Raw genomic sequence first — 18,354 nt, 5'->3', positions numbered from 1 at the left:
GCGCCCCTACCCGGTCCCCCTCTTCTGCGTTTCTCAGAGCACTTGCCTGGCCCGCACGGATGCTACAGGAGCCTGCATCCCAAAATGTTACTTCTGCAACAAATCTCCTGTGTGCTTCCGTGAAAGGCGATATTCGGACCCAGAAAAGCTCTCTAACCGCAGAGTCCTTGCACGAGCCCGGGGCTGCCAGCTGCGGTGGCCCCACAGGGGCCTCCGGGGGCGGGCGCTCGGGAGCGACGTCGGAGCGGACCAATCCCCGCGGGGGTGCCGGCCAAGGGACCCAGTCGCAGGAAAGCAGGACAGCGACCGCCCAGGCGGCGGGGGACCAGCACCCCCGAGGCCCGTCTCCTGGGCCGGAGGCGATGCTCGGCTGGCGGGGCTGAGTCACCGCGAGCGCAGGCCGGGCCGCGGACCCAGCGACAGCCCGCCGACGGCTCAGGGAGCAGCTGCCCGGCGCGCGGGCCCCGCGGGAGCTCGCCGGGCGGAGCCCGCAGGGCCACGCAGGAGCCGAGCGAGGACTGCGCGGTGAACTGTCACCGTTGCCACTCTGGACGCGGAAGTGCGCTTTCTTGTTTTGCTTTAAAATCAGGGCTTGCGGTCTCCCGACCTGTGCATCTGGTCGAATTCAGCGGCAGTTCCCCTTCCCATCCCAGCGCGGCGGCGCAGACCCAGCCTCCGTGCGCGCTGCCTGCCCAGGAGGCACCACGGGCGCAGGGCAGCCCCTGAAAGGAGACAGCCCCCGAGACTCCGGCCCCGCCAACGGTCAGACCCGCGCCTAGCTCGGCAGGAAGACTGTGACCGTGGGGTGAGTTAAAACAACATACACAAAGCCTTACGATTGGAAGCTGCTTTTTAAAGGCCCCCTTCCTGTCCGCTGTTCACAAGCAGCAAAATCAATAATAAACAATTACGTAATTGTCGTGTCCCCAGAGCAACCTCACTGTTTCCCTTATGAAAACGAGCTGGCAGTATTCAGTGTGGGAGTTGTAGTGTGACCACTGGATAGCCAAAGTGGTAGACAGCTTATTAAGACTATCTTAAAGAATCATCTCAAGGGCGGGTTGAGTCCTTAAAGGTCCAGCTCTTAAAAATGGTAAGTGCGACAGTCTCAGGTTTACTGCGTACTCTGTTCCTAAGTGAAAGTTATCTTCTTAGGAAGTGCTTACTGCTTTCTGTTCCCTAGTTTGCTTGTTTACTCCACAAAATTCCTCTAACTTCCCCATCATTGAAAATCTAGCCTCTCAGATAAGAGTGCTACTGATTATCTCTCTCCTTTCCTTAATAGAATTTCAGCTACCTACTCAAGCAAGATGAAGATTCCATTTGTGGAACCTGCCATTTGCCTTAGTGTATTTGCTATGACTTTGACTGCTCCACTGACAACACAATATGTGTACAGGAGAATATGGGAGGAAACAGGCAACTACAGCATTGCACCCGATAGCAATGTTTCTGAGTGTGCAAAAAACAAAAGCAGCCCAATTTTCGCATTCCAGGAGGTAAGAAATTAAAGTATTCCTAACATGTATTAAAGAGGGAATGTGCAACAGGATTTTAAAGGAAAGAGGATACTGCACTCCTCATACATTGATCTCTTAAGGGTCACCCTAAAACCCCTAAGTCCCAAACCAAAAGCCCTTATTCAGCTCTCATTCTGTTTGAAGCTTCCTGACACCTTTAATCTGCCTCTTCTACTTAAAACCCCCTTCTTCTTCTGTGACACTGACTCTTCTCCTTTCTCTCAGAAAATGTCAGGGCAGTCTCATCTCCTCCGTGGCTGTCTCCTTTCTTCTTCCCCACGGAAAGCCTGAAAGTTGGGACGGGGCAGGCTGGAATGGTACTTGGTGGCCAGGGGTGGGGTGAAGCGTGGGTCCTGCCTTTCCCTTGCCTGCTTCCTCCCTACCCGCTTCCGCTTCACGGGCATGACCCCGTTTTCAGTGACCCCAGAAAGCGGCCCATCCCTGAAGACTGTGGGCGCGGCGCCAGGGTCTGTCATGGGGTGAGGGTGGCACTTGTCACCCATCACTTGGTGTTCTCAAGTCAGTGTGACCCCCCAGTGCTGAGGAGCATGTGTGTGAGGACATGGGGGTGGAGAGCACCCACTTGCGCTCTGAGGACACTGAAAATGTTCAGCCAGATACTCCAGAGCCTTTCCTTCCCCACGTCCAGCCTCCTCCCCCAGGAGGTACGTCGCCGGTCTCCATTCCCTTAGGCGGTCTTTAACAGTCTACCAGTGTCCAAGTGCAAAGGAGAGACAACATCCAGATTGGGAAAATTCCCCCCCGCCCCCGCCCCCAATGCCTGAAAAACAACCACACTTGTAAACTTTGAACTCTTCCCCATGGGAATATTTTGTGATGGCAAAAGAGTGGTGCTGCTTCCCCAGTCAGAAGATGAAAAGAGTCGAAGGGACTCTGAGTCGCCTGCACCCACGGAGAAAAGAACAGATTATTTCTGAACAGCCACGCAGATATCAAGGTTCTGGCCTAGAGTGAGGTCATAAAAACAGAAGGGCCGACAAGGGGCTCTCCTCTTGGTTTTGTCTCCCTTTAAGAATGTTTCCTGTTACATGTATATAATCTCCAGGGAGTAAGAAGGTTCCAGAGGTTCCTCAGTTTCTGCATTTGATTCTGTGAGTTCCTTCACCAGCCCCCTGGGAGCAGTGGGAGGGACAGAGGAGAGGACTTGAGTGTCTGGAAAGGTCGGCTGTCCTCACCCTCTAGAGTGACGGGAGACGGGCCTTGGTCCAGCTGCTTTGGTGACCTCTGTAGCTGTGCAGGTGGTGAGTATTGGTCCCGCTCCCTGCCTAACCCAGCTGCTGAAAGCCCCCCACTGCCCAGAGCAGGGGTCTCATCTTGAAGATTTTTGCCAAACTTTTTAATGGATTGACTGCTGTTTCATTGGATTAATGTTCAAGAGAACACACTGCCCTAGATCCCTAGCCTTACAGTCGGCGCGCTAGAGCTACAGGTGCTTTTTCTCAGATTGGAGAACTAGAAACCATCCCACCCACAACTGGGACAGGGCGTGACCCACTCACCGCTTGCTCCTTAGGACAGAGGAACACTTCCTTCTGGCCCCTTCCCTGGATCCTGTCCCTGCTCAGCTTCTCAGAGAATATTCTGCCCCCTTTAAATCCAAGAACAAATGTTCCCTGTTCTGTGAGCTTCCATTTAGAGATCTGTGGACTGTTCTTGTAACCCTAAAAATAAGAGATGTCATAGCACAGGGTCAGCCCCTGATAAAATAAATAAATGATTTTCTTTTTCAGCTCAGGTTTTTCTTGCCACTCTCCCAAAAGATCAATTGTGTGTAAGAATACAATGTGTTGAACCTCTGTTATACCATTTTTATTTATCCTTCCCACATAACAAATACACATTTACATACGTATTGGTATGCAAGATAGTATTATGAATTTCAAGGTACAAATATAAGAATAATCGGAGCTATTTCGCTTATATTTAACATTTTGAAAGTCTATTTGGATGAAAGTCATATTTTTCAATCCATCTGGGGTTAAGGTATATATAACATACATATTCATATGGATATTGATCTAACCTATCTCTCAAATCTTCAAGTTTTCTGAGCCCTGTAACTATAAGTACAGCTACATACTTCTCTTGGGCGATGCGATTAATCTCTAAAAGGCCTCTTAACAAAGTGGCAAGGCTGTGGAAGGAAACTCTTGGCGAAGGGCAGAGAGTAGGGAATTCTGGGATGTCTACTGACTTTTGTGGAGGAAGGAATTTTTAAGCCTCTTACCGCCCTCTCCTTCCCTTGTAAATGATTGGTTTTGAAGTGTTACACCGGCCATTGTGGCCTATTCTCTTCAGGCGGCTTTCAAGATAGGGACTCTGCCGCTGGAGGGGACAACTTCGGGTTACCCAACAGATCATGAAGTTGTTCTTGCTCAGGAATTTATTTATAAACCTTTTAATAACACAATCCCTGGTCACCAGCAGACAAGGAATACCTTCTGCTCAACTGGAATTAATATATGCATTTTAGCCTGTGAAATTGTGACTTCCTTAAAATTGATCGCACTTCCCTTAGTTTATCCCCGTCTCAGCACCTTGTCATTCTGTTCAATCTTGTATAGGAAATAGCTTTTTTTTTTTTTACTCTGATTTCTCCCATCTACCCTTATATATAACACATAACACATAATTATAATTCTCCAGCGTTTATAATGTTCAAACACAATTTCGTCTGTCTCAACATTGATTTATGGTTGAAATATGCTTTGAGTTTGTTAAGATCTGAATTTGACAACATGGGTTGCAGATGAGGCAAGTAGTGTGTGTAACAGACTGGGCTGGGATGACAGTAGGAAAAAAGGAGAGGACAGGACTTAGGCGGAGGCGTGGAAATGGGAGGAGGAACCCAAAACTGGAACATCTTGCTGAGGAGTTGATTAAACGATAACTGTTTCATTTATTTGTTTATTCAATAAATATTTACTTGATGGCTTCTATATCTGTAGGAGATACAAAGATGTGCTCAAAAGATCTAACCTAGTAAAAATGAAACAGCACTGACTGTACGAGGGCCCTGTGTGGAGCACCTTATATTGACTTTAATTTTAAGTCTCCTGACAGCCTGCAAGATTGGGACTGTTGACATTCCCTCTGGTCAGATGAAGAAGCTACAGAGATAAGTAATTTGGTCAGGATCACACATAGCACGCAAGTTACAGAGGCCTATCTTACTTGATGGTTTGTTCATTTAATCAATCTGTCTATTGAGTACCTACCCTCCCTGGAAGCACTGTTCTTGGAGCTGGTGATACTATGGTGAAGAGGACAAGGTTTCACCCCACCCGGGAGCTTAGGTTGTAGTAGGGAAGTCACACAATGCACAGATCGAATAAAATATAATTTCCTGTCAAGGAGCCGGTGAGTCTCTAAGGAAAAAAACAACAAGGATAAGGGGCTGGAGCGTTGGGTGGGGATTAGTGGGGTTGCTTTGGATTGAGTGATGGTCAGGGAAGGCCCTTCTGAGGAAGTGGCTTTGAACTGAGGAAGTGAGCTGTGCGACGATCAGGCAGAGGGAACAGCAAGTAGCACGGAGGTTTGTGGAACGGCTTGTCGGCCGAGAGGAGTGAGGAAGGGGAGATGAATCAGAGGCGACGTGACGTGGGGTCGCCCCCCGCCGTGGCAAGGAGTTTGCATTTATCCCAGTGTAAGGAAAGCCACTGGGGGTTTGACAGAGGAGTGACACGAGCTGATGTGTGCTGTTAAAGACCACTCTAACTGTGGTGTACAGAACTGACCGTATTGAATCCAGATTCCTCTGACTCCAGAGCTCAAGCTCGTAATCAATACACAAAAAAGTACAGCTGCGGAATGATAACTGTTCTATGAGAAGGTTCCGGAAAAGGAGTGACGACCCCTGTTTGGGAATTTCAGGGAAGTCTAAGTGGGAGCTGACTATGGACTGTGCCTGGAACACAGACCGTATTTGCGGGGTGAGTGGGGATAACGCTGAAGATGAGATCAGGCCACGTCTCGGGGGCCTTAAGTACCAGGCTAAGGAGTGTGGACTTTCCCAGCAGGTGAGAGACATGCCGATAGTGTGCTGTGGTGCTATGCAACATGTGCCCAGCAGTAGTGTCTGTGATCTGCAAAGTGGTAAGGCTGACATTATATTCTGAATTGAATGAAGAGACCAGTGAGATGCCAGGGTGGTCCAGGTGAAAACCAGGGGGAGTTGTCATTCAAGTGGCAACTATGGGGCCATCAAGAAGGTAAAGTGAGAAACTTTAGGGGAACAGGATAGATTGTGTTGGGGGGGCATGGACGAAGGGAAAGGCTAGAAGCAAAGATGACTGAAGTTTTGGGTCTGAGTGACCAGAACATTTCCTGGCAACATGGAATGGCCTGAATTATATAAATATATAAAAATAAAAATAGGCTCACTATTTTAAAAAACCATTAATTCAGTATCTGATAGTTTTGTGGTTCATCGTATTTTTGTGATTTTTTGTGGTTTTTAGGGTGCTTTCTAAATATTACATGAATAAATCTTTTTTAAAATGAGTTTAGTAATCCCCGTTATAAAAACGGCACATATCCTTTAATATAAAGTCTGGAAAATACAGAGAAGTGGCGAAAAGAAAATGCTTTTAAATCACCCCAAGTTCTTCCCATCAAATACCTAGTGTAACGATTGTTACATCTGCCAATCCACGTGTACGTAGTTGTTTTGGTCCTCAGGCAAGTTCAGTTTAGCTCACTCCTTAGTTCATGGCATGCTACCATCTTTAGTCAATACAAAGCTCCTCTTTGAGTTTTATCTTAATTTTTAGTAAATAAAGGAGTATTTGTGGAGACACGTAAAAAGGACAACTGAGCTCTAAATAAAGGTCTATCAGATACGATGTTTACATGTGATATTCATTCCCCTTTAGAGTAGAAGGAAAGGTGTATCATGGGAAAGGGTACCATTCTTCCTTTAGAACAGTGGTCATGATCTCTTAGTGCTAACTGTTCACGGAAGAAAGAGAAGTCATTACATGACCAGTCCCCGAGGCCTTGGGTTCTGTGGATCCTCTATAGAAGTCAGACATACACCAATACACACACTTTTATTTTTATGGATTAATGTCTCCACTGTGGTACTTGAATATTGTGACTGAGCATTGATGATTGTATCACCTCTTGATATTTGCTTTGTGAACTGGATGAAGAGTTAAGCTATATCAAACCCATGCACTAGAGATTCCCCATCCCTGACCTACTGGCAGTATCAAGAAAAAGTATGTACCAGGGTATTTTTAGGCATATTGTATAAGCCTCTGTAAACACTTTGTCTTCTTTTTATTTCTTTGCAGGAAGTTCAGAAAAAAGTGTCTCTTTTTAATCTGCAGATGGACATAAGTGGGTTAATTCCTGGTCTCGTGTCTACATTCATGCTTCTGTCTCATAGTGACCACGGAGGACGAAAATTCCCTTTGATCTTGTCTTCTTTTGGTGCTCTTGCAAACAGTGCTTGGCTCTGTTTGCTTTCCTATTTTGCCTTTCCAATCCAGCTTTTGATTGCATCTACCTTTTTGGGTGCACTTTGTGGCAATTACACCACACTTCTGGGAGCCTCTTTTGCCTACATAGTTGATCAATGTAAAGAAAAGAAACAAAGAACAATTCGAATAGCTATAATTGACTTCCTGCTTGGAATTGTCACTGGATTAACAGGATTGTCTTCTGGCTATTTTATTAGAGAACTAGGTTTTGTGTGGTCGTTTTCAATTGCTACTACGGCTCTTACTGTTAACTTGATTTATATTTTATTCTTTCTTGAGGATTCAGTGAAAGAGCCTTCATCTCAGAATGTTTCTGTATCATGGACTGAAGGCTTTAAAAACTTATTTTACCGAACTTACATGCTTTTTAAAAATAATTCTGGTGAGCAACGATCTTTGCTCTGCTTGTTGCTTTTTACAATGATCACTTATTTTTTCGTGACAATTGGCATTTCCCCCATTTTTATCCTTTATGAATTGGATTCACCGCTCTGCTGGGATGAAGTTTTAATAGGTTATGGATCAGCTTTGGGTAGTGTCTCTTTTTTCAGCAGTTTCCTAGGAATATGGCTTTTTTCTTACTGTATGGACGATATTCACATGGCCTTCATTGGAATCTTTACCACCATGGTGGGAATGGCTATGACTGCTTTTGCCAGAACAACATTGATGATGTTTTTAGGTAAGTGACAAGTGGAGCCCAGAACTGTGTATTGATGTTTACATAAAACGAATTTAGTCTCTTGGGTGAGAAACTTTAATATAAAATTCTCTATTTAATGCATTTTAGTTCAAGTAAAGGTTATTTGTTTAAAGCTAGTTTGCCAGAAGCTGAAAGCCAACTGACTTTAAAGAAAAAAAAAAAGTTGAATAACCACAATTTTCCAAATTTGCATATTTGCCAAAAAATTGTTTTGAGGAACATTCTTCTTATGAATCAGTCCTTCAAAATAGCATTCACCAACTTGAATATTTCTTAAAATAATGCTAAGAAGGCTACAATTTTAAGACAACTGTGTAAAGTATACTCGAAAGATACATTAAAGAAATTCATTGAATATATTCAAGAAGATTTTGCCAATTGATCTTTCAGCAAATTGGTCATTTCATGAATTGGCTTTTGATGAATCACTTTCTGGCAAATAGGACTGCTTCCTTAACTAGGGCTTGAGTGAGATACTGTGTTTGAAAGGGTTAAAGGATCTGTTAAAGTGGGACCTCAAGAAAGATCCAATTTAGTCTTTTTCTACAAAGGCAGTGTTAACCTCTTGCTACCTTGCAGGGAAGCAGGGTGACCAAACAGAATTGGGCTTAATTTCCATCTACAGCACTAGGTGACCTTGGGCAAGTTACTGAACTACTCTGAGCCCTTGTTTTTTCATCTATAAAATGGGCATAGCGGTACCTAATTCAGAGGGTTATAACGAATATTAGAAGAGATAACTGTAAATCACTTAGCGCAATGCCGAGGGTTCAGTAAATGCCAGTTCTCCCTCCATGTTTCCCTTGGAGTTGCCAACGCCAAGTAAGTTAATATATGTGAAAACATGTTGAAAACTTTAAAGCGGTCTGCAAATGTAATATCTTACCATTTTGTCATATAACTAAAAATGCTACTATTAAGGGTCATAATTTAAGAGCAGAGGCAATTTGTGTTCGTGAAATTATTCAGCCACAAAGATGAACAAGCAAGAAGATAAGGAACCAATTTACCAATAAGTAGATCAATATAATAAAAGAATTTTAACGATGAGAATGCCAAGTCTGAAAGAGCAAAAACAGAAAACAAAAAATTTATTAACAGTCGCAACCTGCTAAACATGACGTTACTCTAGAAACTAGGGAAACAGATCAATTTCAAGTGGCAGATTATGTAGATCTGGACCTGTAACTTCCATGAACTCTTGTTCTCTGCACTAGAATAAGAATTTAAGAGTAAACTTAAACTTGAGAGTAATCTTAAACTGACCTGTCTATAGTCTATCTTAATTCATTCAACAGAATTCTACCATTAATTAATTCAGCCGTTAGATGCAGAGTTAAGATGCTTATAGAAAATGAAGTATTTAGAGATTAAGTGTTCCAGCTTTAAAACGGACCCTTGGTTTTCTGATTCAGCCAGTAATTTCCGACTATTCCTCTCACAGTCAGGCTGCCATTCCTTTTCACTGTTGTGCCACTCTCTGTTCTACGGTCCATGATATCAAAAGTGGTTCGTTCTACTGAACAAGGTGAGTTTAATTTGCTTAAGGAATAGAATGAATCTATGATCTGTACCAACTCATATCTGTGTACAATCAGTTTTGATTCTTCAGGATATTCTACAACCCTTTTTCTGCACAGAACTCCTTTTGAATTGGTAAGGTCTGTGTTAGGAAGAGCTTATATTCAAGCAAGGGAGCCCCTGCCCGGGGCCTGGTGCTTTAGAGGGCTTTCTCTGGAGCTGCCCCACCCCAAGGGGAGAGGAGACCTCAGGGCCAGGCGATATGCCCCCTGGGAGCCCACAACACTCCCCCCTTCTAGGCTACACTCTGGGTACGTGGGTCCCCATAACTCCCAGCTGAACAGCTCATATCCAGTGAATGCCTTGATGATCTTCTTCCTCAGACCCATTCCCCTGAGGGTAGACTGTGACCCCAGTGTGCTCTCCTATACACCAAAGGGGTATCCAAAGGGTGACTCTTTACAGGAGGGTCTGGCCCAACCTTGGAATTGCAGGGCGGGATGTCTACACCCACGTGTCAGTGACCCTTTCTGAGCAGAACAAGAGGTAGAATATAATGTGTGTGGCTGCAGCCTGCAGGCTGGGGGCTGGGGGGTGAGGGCCAGCTCTCCCAGGGCTGTCATGTTCCACATGGAACTCTAAAACGTCAGAATTCTAAGTTTGTGTCTGACCTCCAATCATTAGGAAGGTATTTTCTCAGAGTAGGGAGACAGAACATACCTTAGTTAACAGTCTGTTAGTCAGAATTATAACTTTTTTTTTTTTTTGGCTGCGCCACACGTCTTACAAGATCTCAGTTCCCCAACCAGGGATTGAACCCAGGCCACATCAGTGAAGGCCCAGAATCCTAACCACTAGGCCACCAGGGAACTCCCAGAATTATAACTTTTAAATACTTAGAACTTGTAGGCCTCTAATTGTATTCTTACGCTGGATCCCACAAATGTTAGAGCTGGGCCTGAGTCAGAGTCCTAGAAAAAACAGCATCCCACTCAGCTGATTCAATCAAGAGACTTCAGGGAAGGGCAGCACAGAGGAGAGGATGGCCCAAGGAGGGAGGGAGCAGAGAAGAAACTGCACAGCCTTCTCCTCCTGGACCCCACTGACCAAGTCCAAGGAAGTCCAAGTCATAATACCTGTGGGGTCAGCCTCCCAAGCACAGAGCAGGGCACAGAAGATCAAACAGCTGAAGGGGAGGGCAGAGAAAAACCAGTACAGAAGGAAAACAAAAATTAAATCTCTAGTTAGAACTGGGTACTTGTTAGATACTAGGCATATGTGGTTGATCTCCTTTTCCTTTATCATACGAATATTATGAGACCTTGGAGCTTTCTTTTGTTCCATGTCTTAGCCTGGTGCAAATGTTCATATCAATTGTTTATGAATAATTCATAATTATGCTATTGTACTTATGGCACTTTAGTCAACACTGGAGAAGACTGCATAATTCAATAAGGTTGAAAATACATTTCTGGATTCTTTTCCACTCATAAGATGTAGCTATATATTCACACAGCTGTTTATAGATTGTGTGATGAGGATTAATTGGAAAACCACTTAGGAATATAAAAACTGCAGTATGTAAAAACCTACCTGCTTCCTTGAATTATGCAGTGGTTTCTTAGATATGACACCAAAAGCACAACAAAAAAAGAAAAAAATAGATAAATTAGACTTAATCAAAATTAAAAACTTTTATGCTTCAAAGGACACCATCAAGAAAGTGAAGGGGCTTCCCTGGTGGCGCAGTGGTTAGGAATCCGCCTGCCAATGCAGGGGACACGGGTTCGTGCCCTGGTCCGGGAGGATCCCACATGCCGCGGAGTGGCTAGGCCCGTGAGCCACAGCTACTGAGCCTGCGCGTCTGGAGCCTGTGCTCCGCAACAGGAGAGGCCGCGACAGTAAGAGGGCCGCGCACCGCGATGAAGAGTGGCCCCCGCTCACCACAACTGGAGAAAGCCCTTGCACAGAAACGAAGACCCAACACAGCCAAAAATGAATAAATAAATAAATTTATTTAAAAAAAAAAAAGTGAAAAGACAGCCCACTGAATGGGAGACTATATTTGCAAATCATACATCTGATAAAGAACTTGTATCCAAAATATATAAAAACTATTAAAACTCAGCAATAAAAAGACAACCCAATTAAAAAATGGGCAAAGGATTTGAATTGACATCTCCCCAAAGAAGATGTACAAATGGCCAACAGACACATGAAAAAATGCTCAACATCATTAGCCATCAGGGAAATGCAAATGAAAACCACAATGAGATTCACTAGGATGGCCAAGATGAAAAAGACAGACCATGAGAAGTGTTAATGAGGATGTGGAGAAATTGGAACCCTCATACACTGCTGGTGGGAATGTAAAATGATGCAGCCATTTTACAAAACAGTTTGGTACTTCCTCATAAAGTTAAACAGAGGTACCTTATGACTCAGCAATTCCATTCCTAGGTATATACCGAAGAGAAATGAAAACATATGTCCACACATAATCTTGTACACACATGTTCACAGCAGCATTATCTGTAATAGTCAAGAAGCAAAAACAACACAAATGTCCATGAACTGATGAGTAAACAAAATGAGGTGTGTCTGTCCAACGGAATATAATTTCACAATAAAAAGAAATGAAGTAATGATAAGTTGTGCTGCTCAGGGAAGTTCAGCAACAAGCTAGAGCTACTTAATGAGATGGTCGTTTGTGTCAGAACACAGCACGGCCTGACCGAGTTCCCAACAAGAAAGAACTCAAGCGGCTGCATGATAGGATTAGCACCATACCACTGTATACCATCCTGGCTGTAGCAAGGGATCAGAAATAAAATGAAACAATAACGTAGATACATAACTAGGAGAACTTCTTTCCAATTAAACTAACTTCCTGTATTGTCATAAATCATAGAGGCAGTAAGTGCATATGCTACTTGATGACTGGTAATTGCCCTTGAATGAAGCTTTTATTCATTCATTTGACAAATCTATATTAAATGTCTACCAGGTGCCAGCACAGCTACGCTCTGGGGACACAGCAGTGAAAAAAGCAGATGTGCCCTTGACATTGACAGAACTTTCATTTTGGTCAAAAGAAGACACATCTCTGATAACCCAGCATTCTGCAGAGACATGTTTGTTTTATGAACATGTGTCCTGTTGTTCAATGAAGACTTTGAAGCAATGTATGAGAATATGTATAATAGAGTGAAAGTTTAAATAGATAAAAATCAATACACAGTCTAAAAGACCAAGACCATGGGGAAAGTTAGAGTCTAGACATGTAAACTATAACCTAGCTATGAAAGGTGATCCTCAAGCTTGCCCTTTTCCTTCCTATCAGTCCAATCAAACATAATTATTTATAGGATTTGCACTGTCTGTAAGAAAAATATATTACAATTTATCATGGAAAAGTAAACTCGGCGAAGTAGGGAACAAGCAATGGCTTAAGAAGAGTCTGCAGAAACTACATAGGAACTTATGCCACGGAAGCCACAGAGAGCTGAGACAGCCACATTTGTAGTGATGCAGAATTTGACAAAGAGGAAAAAAAGCACATCAAGATGACCAGCTGTCTTTCGGAAGTTTCACTCTTCAGTCAGTATGGTCCTGGATTCCAGACTGAACTCAAAACTGGTAGAAAAATGACCATTTCTCTGATTGTGAGCTTGGGCCGACCATGCAGCCATTTCAGGCTTCTTGAGCAATGCTCCAGGGCCTGCCCTTTCCCACACTTGGCCTGTGGCAAGCGGGAAGGACAGCAGAGTCCCCTCAGAGGGGAGCCAGTTGTAAGCAGGTAAGACAGAAAAATACGTTGTAAAGAATCACTCAGTGTCAGACTGTGGCATAACCTTCACTAGAGCACCGGGCAGTTATGTAGTTACTTGATGAGTCACACAGGAATCTTGTGTGACTGAACTTTTTGTTACTCTGGAGGAAGAGATCAAATTCAAATTGCAGAATGTATGGTAAGAAGATTATCTCTCCCACCTTGCCCGTCACTCTTGCCAGATCTGACCTTTCCGAGGGCCGGTGGGTGGGACGTTGCTCGCTGGGAGCCATCCTGCCCCTCCAGGTGTGTCCCAGATTAGCAGCAGGGACTGAGAGTGGGAGGTGGCACCGTGGACCTCAGGGGCAGGTGGGGCTGTGTCTTAGGCTGTAGCAGGGACGGGAGACGTGGCAGATTGCACACGCCTCAGCTTGCAGTGCCTTTTAGCTTTGCCGCAAGGACCCTGGGAGGACTGATTCCAGCGCCTCTCACATCAGGTCCAGGGAGAACTCCTGAGCTCAGTTTCTTCACCCACAAAACGGGTGACTGCCTTCTCAGGGATTTTGAGGGAGTAGCTTTCCTTCACCAAGCAGTGCCCCCAAGCTTGCACTTTTCACTGAGTAGCCGTTTTCTGCATTATTTTTGTTTGTTGTTTTGTAACTCAGCCTTTTCTCTCTCTCCCTCCACACCCTGACCCCAAACAGGCACCATGTTCGCTTGTCTCGCTTTCTTAGAAACACTTGGCGGAATCACTGCAGTTTCTACTTTCAACGGAATTTATTCAGCCACCGTTGCTTGGTACAAAGGCTTCGTCTTTCTGCTCTCCGCTGTTTTATTACTAATTCCAGCCATCAGTCTATGGTATGTCATTACTTTTTATCCTTTTATCAAAGGATAGATGGATTGAGTGAATTCCCTGACCTCACCAGTACAATTACATAGATCTGTTGAAGTTTTGCCTCGGAATGTACTTTTCTCAAGAACTTTTAGACATGAAGACATCTGTCAATAATTTTGGAGACTTAGAAAGAAAGAGACAGTGGCGTGGCCAACCAGGACTAGGAGAAAGAAACACTGGGTTAGACAGAGACTCTGAGAAGTTACCCTCTTATCTTTAACTATGAACAACTGATGAATTTAGTGCCTAAGAATATATATGTATATTCAGTACATACATATTCATATGTATATTCAATACACATATATTCTATGAATATGTATATACATACATATACAAACAATGATTTCCTACAGTATAATATCCCCTGAAGGTCAAAGATTACTCTAAGAAGATATACTTTAATACAGATTCTTGGGTAAATGACAAGAGCAGATAGCATACACTGGATATTAAGAATTCTCTTTCCTTTACAGAGAGTTGGCTTATCTGATGATTTCCTTTTCAAATGTAAATATCCAACTAAATACAAACTACAAAATTCTATTTGTGAATAGGACATAGAATAAAAAGACCAGAGGCATAAACTTACAAGAAATATGTATTCTCCCTCTCCCTTTCAATGGACAAAAAGTGTAAGCCAACTAGATAAGTGGTTGTGAAAACGCACAAGCAAATATATTTGACACATTCTCTGGGGCCCAAGCATTGAGCTAAGAGCTCATTAACCTGCCTCTGCTGGGCTTGCCCATTTCACACGGCTGCCCCAGAGCAGGGTGATGGGGATGGGTAGAAGGTGGGGCACAGGGTCTGGAATCTGCCTTCCCCTAAGCACTGTGGGCTGTGGCTGCGAGGGAGGGAGAACAGAGTCTATCCACACAGGCTTTAAACTCTGCCATGGCTGTGAACTCCTTAAAGGGCTGGCCTGCGTCTTATTCAGGACCTCGGTACATACTGTCTCAGTGGGTTGCTGATACCTAGATCTGTGTTAGATGGACTACAATAGTATTTACAGTTCCTCTGTAACTGTGATGAAAAGCTATTTTTACTAGGTATCTTTTTAAAAGAAGACTATCACCTATTGAATTGGCAAAATTAAAACTCCATGCTTTGCTAGTCAGCACATGATGAGACCATCAACCTTATACTTTGCTGGGAGTAGTGTTATTCGGCATTATCATTTTTGGAAAGCAATTCATGAACATGTATCAAAAGTTTCCCCAAAAAATTCATGGTATTTGAACCAGTGATCCCATTTAGAATTCTATCCTGAGGAAATGATCAGAAATGTCAAAAATTTATATATAAAGAAGTTCATTATGGCAAAAAATATTTTAATGACCAAAATGGCCAACAGGAAATGGTTAAGTAAATGATGGTGCATCCGTATCAAGAAAAATGACTTTAATAAGAACTGCATTACATGGGAAATGGAATAATGGGTCATTTTAATTTTATTCTTCATATATTTATAAATATTCTGTTATGAACACATATAACTTTTATAACTGGAAAAATCAGTGCAGCGAGATTAAAGGTCATTATTCTTTTAATAATGCATCTAGTGTAAATGTAGTTGGTCTTCTGAGATTTTTTTTTTAAATCTGTTCAATATTTTTAAAATTAAAATTACATGCTGTTTTCATTATTTCCTGATGTCGTCTATCCTAGCTTCAGTTATAGGTATTAAACATGAACTTCAGTAATAGCTTTAGTTACAACTATTTTATGTGGACTGTGCAGAGAAGACAGTGGGACAGATGGACATTTTAGGGATCTGGAAAGGGAAGAACTCGTGTAGATTTTTTTATTTTCAGAAAGCTATGCATAACAAGCCTGTTACATTCAAAATACCAGTATCCTCCTTCTTTGTATAATTTATTAAAAGCCATGTAACCAGGGAAAAGATGGAATACAGATTATTTATGTATTGCCTTAATCGATGTCTTATTTGCTTTGGCAGTGCTGTCAAGTGCATCAGCAGGAATGCAGGAAGCTATGTCCTTCTTATACAAGAAGAATCCAGCGAAGACACTTCAGACAGATGATTAATTGTGATTAAAAAAAAATCCAAATGCTCATATCATATACTCTTGACTTCTGAAGGATGTAACTAGCTCCACAATCAGTACTTCATGAATAATCAATGCTGCAAGTCCTTTCTTCTAAACTAAACAGTCAGAGAAATAGTTGCTGCTCTAGCTTCTTACAGCATCATGCACTTCGAGCACTTTATGAAGATCATGTGACATATTTCCAGTAGGTAAAAGAACAAATCTCAAGACACCTCCCACTTTGGGATTTACAAAAGAAACTGAAACTTATCGGTATAAAATGGGACTAAGAACTCTGATACAATCCAAAGCAACAATCTCCCTGATATACTCCAGTCTCTCACATTAAGACCAGGAAGAACTCTTTGTTTGCCTCAGTTTCTTCATCTGCAAAATGAGTTTTTGACCCCTCTCAAAGATTTTGAAGGCATAACTGTTGAAAATTATGAGTCAGTCGCTTATAGGAAAATGATAGAAGTTTCAAGTATTCATAATATAATTTTCTTCTACTTGGGTAATGCTTTGTTTTATAGAGCCCATCAAGGTGTTAGTGACAGTCAAAGCTCTCAGTAGCTGCAGTATCCTTCAAAGGGAAGCACTTTAATGAATACGTTTTCACTTTTCCTAATATGTCTCATCAGTGACAGGCATGATAATATTTCCGTAAGTAACACAGGGGTGACTGAAAAAAAGATTACAAATAGTTCCTAAAGAAATGTAAAAACTGAGTAAACAGGCAATCATGATGTAAAGTAACTAGTATTTATAGAGTCAATATTCATTCCTTCTTTCTGTCAAAGGGTATCCATCTCTTACTGCCTTATACTCATCCTGGGACCACCATGGTCCCTGAAAACACCGCACCCTCTCCTGCCTCCTGTCTGCACACAGGGTTCCATTGGGCCTTCTTCCCTCCCTACGTTGAAGCTTTTAAGTTTCAGCCAAGGCATAGCTTCCGCTTCCTCCGTGTCCCTTCCGGACATTTCTACCCTCACCTCCCGCCCACCTCCACCCCCCACCCCTGTCCCTGCAGGGCTCCCACAGCTCTCTGGGTACTGCCATCCAAGCATTTTCCCTTGTCTTGTAATGTTTGTTCCCCTACTTGACAATGAGCACCTTGAGGACAGGGACAATCTTTGATTCCTCATTATATCCACAATAAAATTTGAACTAAATGAACACAGAGTTCTGTTTTCACTTGTAAAAATCATTTAAAGCTATATATTTAATGCATTATGAGAGTAACCACTGATACCATGCCATAGTCATTAAGCCAGCCTTGCAAATAAATTGAAAAATATGTAGCCCATATGCATTTATGGTTTATGGTATTTTCACAGGTCCTTCAATATCTCCCATTTTCTAAGTTTCCATATATAATAACACAAATGTCTTGAAGTACACCTAGCTGATTAACTCCTTTGTAATCTCTTGAAAGTAGGTAGAGTCTTCTGTTTCATAGCATTGTTTACGGCTTTTTTCGGTAAGGTAATCAATGATTGCTTGACCAGCAAATAGCACTCATAATTTAAAATACTAGAAATTCTTTTCTCCAAGACCATTCCTTTTAGGTTTAGCTAATGTCTTCTGGGCTATTCTCAGATTGATTGATTGATTGATTTTTGTTTTACTTCCTGTTCAATGCTCTTCCCAGAACAAAAGAAAAAGTACTTTATGGTTTACAAAATGCTATGTCAAGTTATTTTATCCTCTTAATAACCCTGCAAAGTAGACCTTCCTTTTTCCCATTTTATGGACAAGGAAGGCAAGTCTCAGGCTTCACCTGACCATGGTTATTCAGCTACCACTAAGCAACAGTATTATACACAGATGGATTTGGCACTGCTGAGGTTCTTCACAGAAGGGTGTGACAGATTATAAATCCAATATTCAGAATTGTATCAAGGAGAGTATAAAGTGCCCCCCCAAACACATTAGCACTACCAGTACCCAACTAACTGCCCGTAAGATTGACTTTTTTGAGGTTAGATAAGGTCTATAACAAAGTCCCTTCCAGCTCAACCTTCCCTGATTTTACACATTCCACCTGAACTGAAGAGAACACACATGGGAATGTTTAATACAGTGGGAGGATTAACAGATAATCTGTCAGCCGAGCAAAGACCATTTGCGATGCAGTAAGTGTATCAGGGGACTGGACTGGGGTAGCCCAGGGTAAGAGCACAGCATGGATGGGTTTAGCCATCTCCAAAGAGTCTGTCCTAAGAGATAGTAAATGGGATGCCGGGAGCCTAGAGAAGCATGCAAGCTGATGGGGGTATTTAGCCAAGACATGGGGTGGCAGGGGTGGAGGGGAAGCTATTATCTAACCTCCTGTAATGTGACCTAATTATCTAATTATCTGAACAAAGAATATTA

General features: G+C 42.7%; 1 protein-coding gene across 2 annotated transcripts; it reads left to right on the top strand.

Moving 5' to 3' along the window:
• The first annotated feature begins 326 nt into the window (after window positions 1–326).
• SLC46A3 (solute carrier family 46 member 3) lies at window positions 327–17,154 on the top strand. 2 transcript variants are annotated; one of them, XM_082365099.1, is made up of 6 exons: window positions 334–805; window positions 1,286–1,499; window positions 6,839–7,709; window positions 9,175–9,258; window positions 13,728–13,884; window positions 15,885–17,154. In XM_082365099.1, the coding sequence occupies exons 2-6, from the start codon at window positions 1,311–1,313 to the stop codon at window positions 15,967–15,969; spliced, it is 1,386 nt and encodes a 461-aa protein (XP_082221225.1). In that variant the 5' UTR covers window positions 334–805; window positions 1,286–1,310; the 3' UTR covers window positions 15,970–17,154. The 2 variants fall into 2 exon arrangements, with proteins under 2 accessions (XP_082221226.1, XP_082221225.1); XM_082365100.1 differs by lacking the exon at window positions 9,175–9,258 and having other exon boundaries at window positions 327–805.
• The last annotated feature ends 1,200 nt before the right edge of the window (window positions 17,155–18,354 follow it).

The sequence above is a fragment of the Balaenoptera borealis genome (assembly GCF_965194805.1).
Source record: "Balaenoptera borealis genome assembly, chromosome: 18".
In the NCBI taxonomy this organism is placed as follows: Eukaryota; Metazoa; Chordata; class Mammalia; order Artiodactyla; family Balaenopteridae; genus Balaenoptera; species Balaenoptera borealis.
The sequence above is the reverse complement of the archived record's forward strand: the minus strand, read 5'-3'. Positions and strand labels throughout refer to the sequence as shown.

Bases quoted from the DNA above. Each gene is read 5' to 3' on its own strand.
- SLC46A3 (XM_082365099.1), top strand. From the start codon at position 1,311: ATGAAGATTCCATTTGTGGAACCTGCCATTTGCCTTAGTGTATTTGCT. The intron at 9,259-13,727 runs GTGAGTTTAATT...GACCCCAAACAG, and splicing joins GGTTCGTTCTACTGAACAAG to GCACCATGTTCGCTTGTCTC. The intron at 13,885-15,884 runs GTATGTCATTAC...TTGCTTTGGCAG, and splicing joins ATTCCAGCCATCAGTCTATG to TGCTGTCAAGTGCATCAGCA.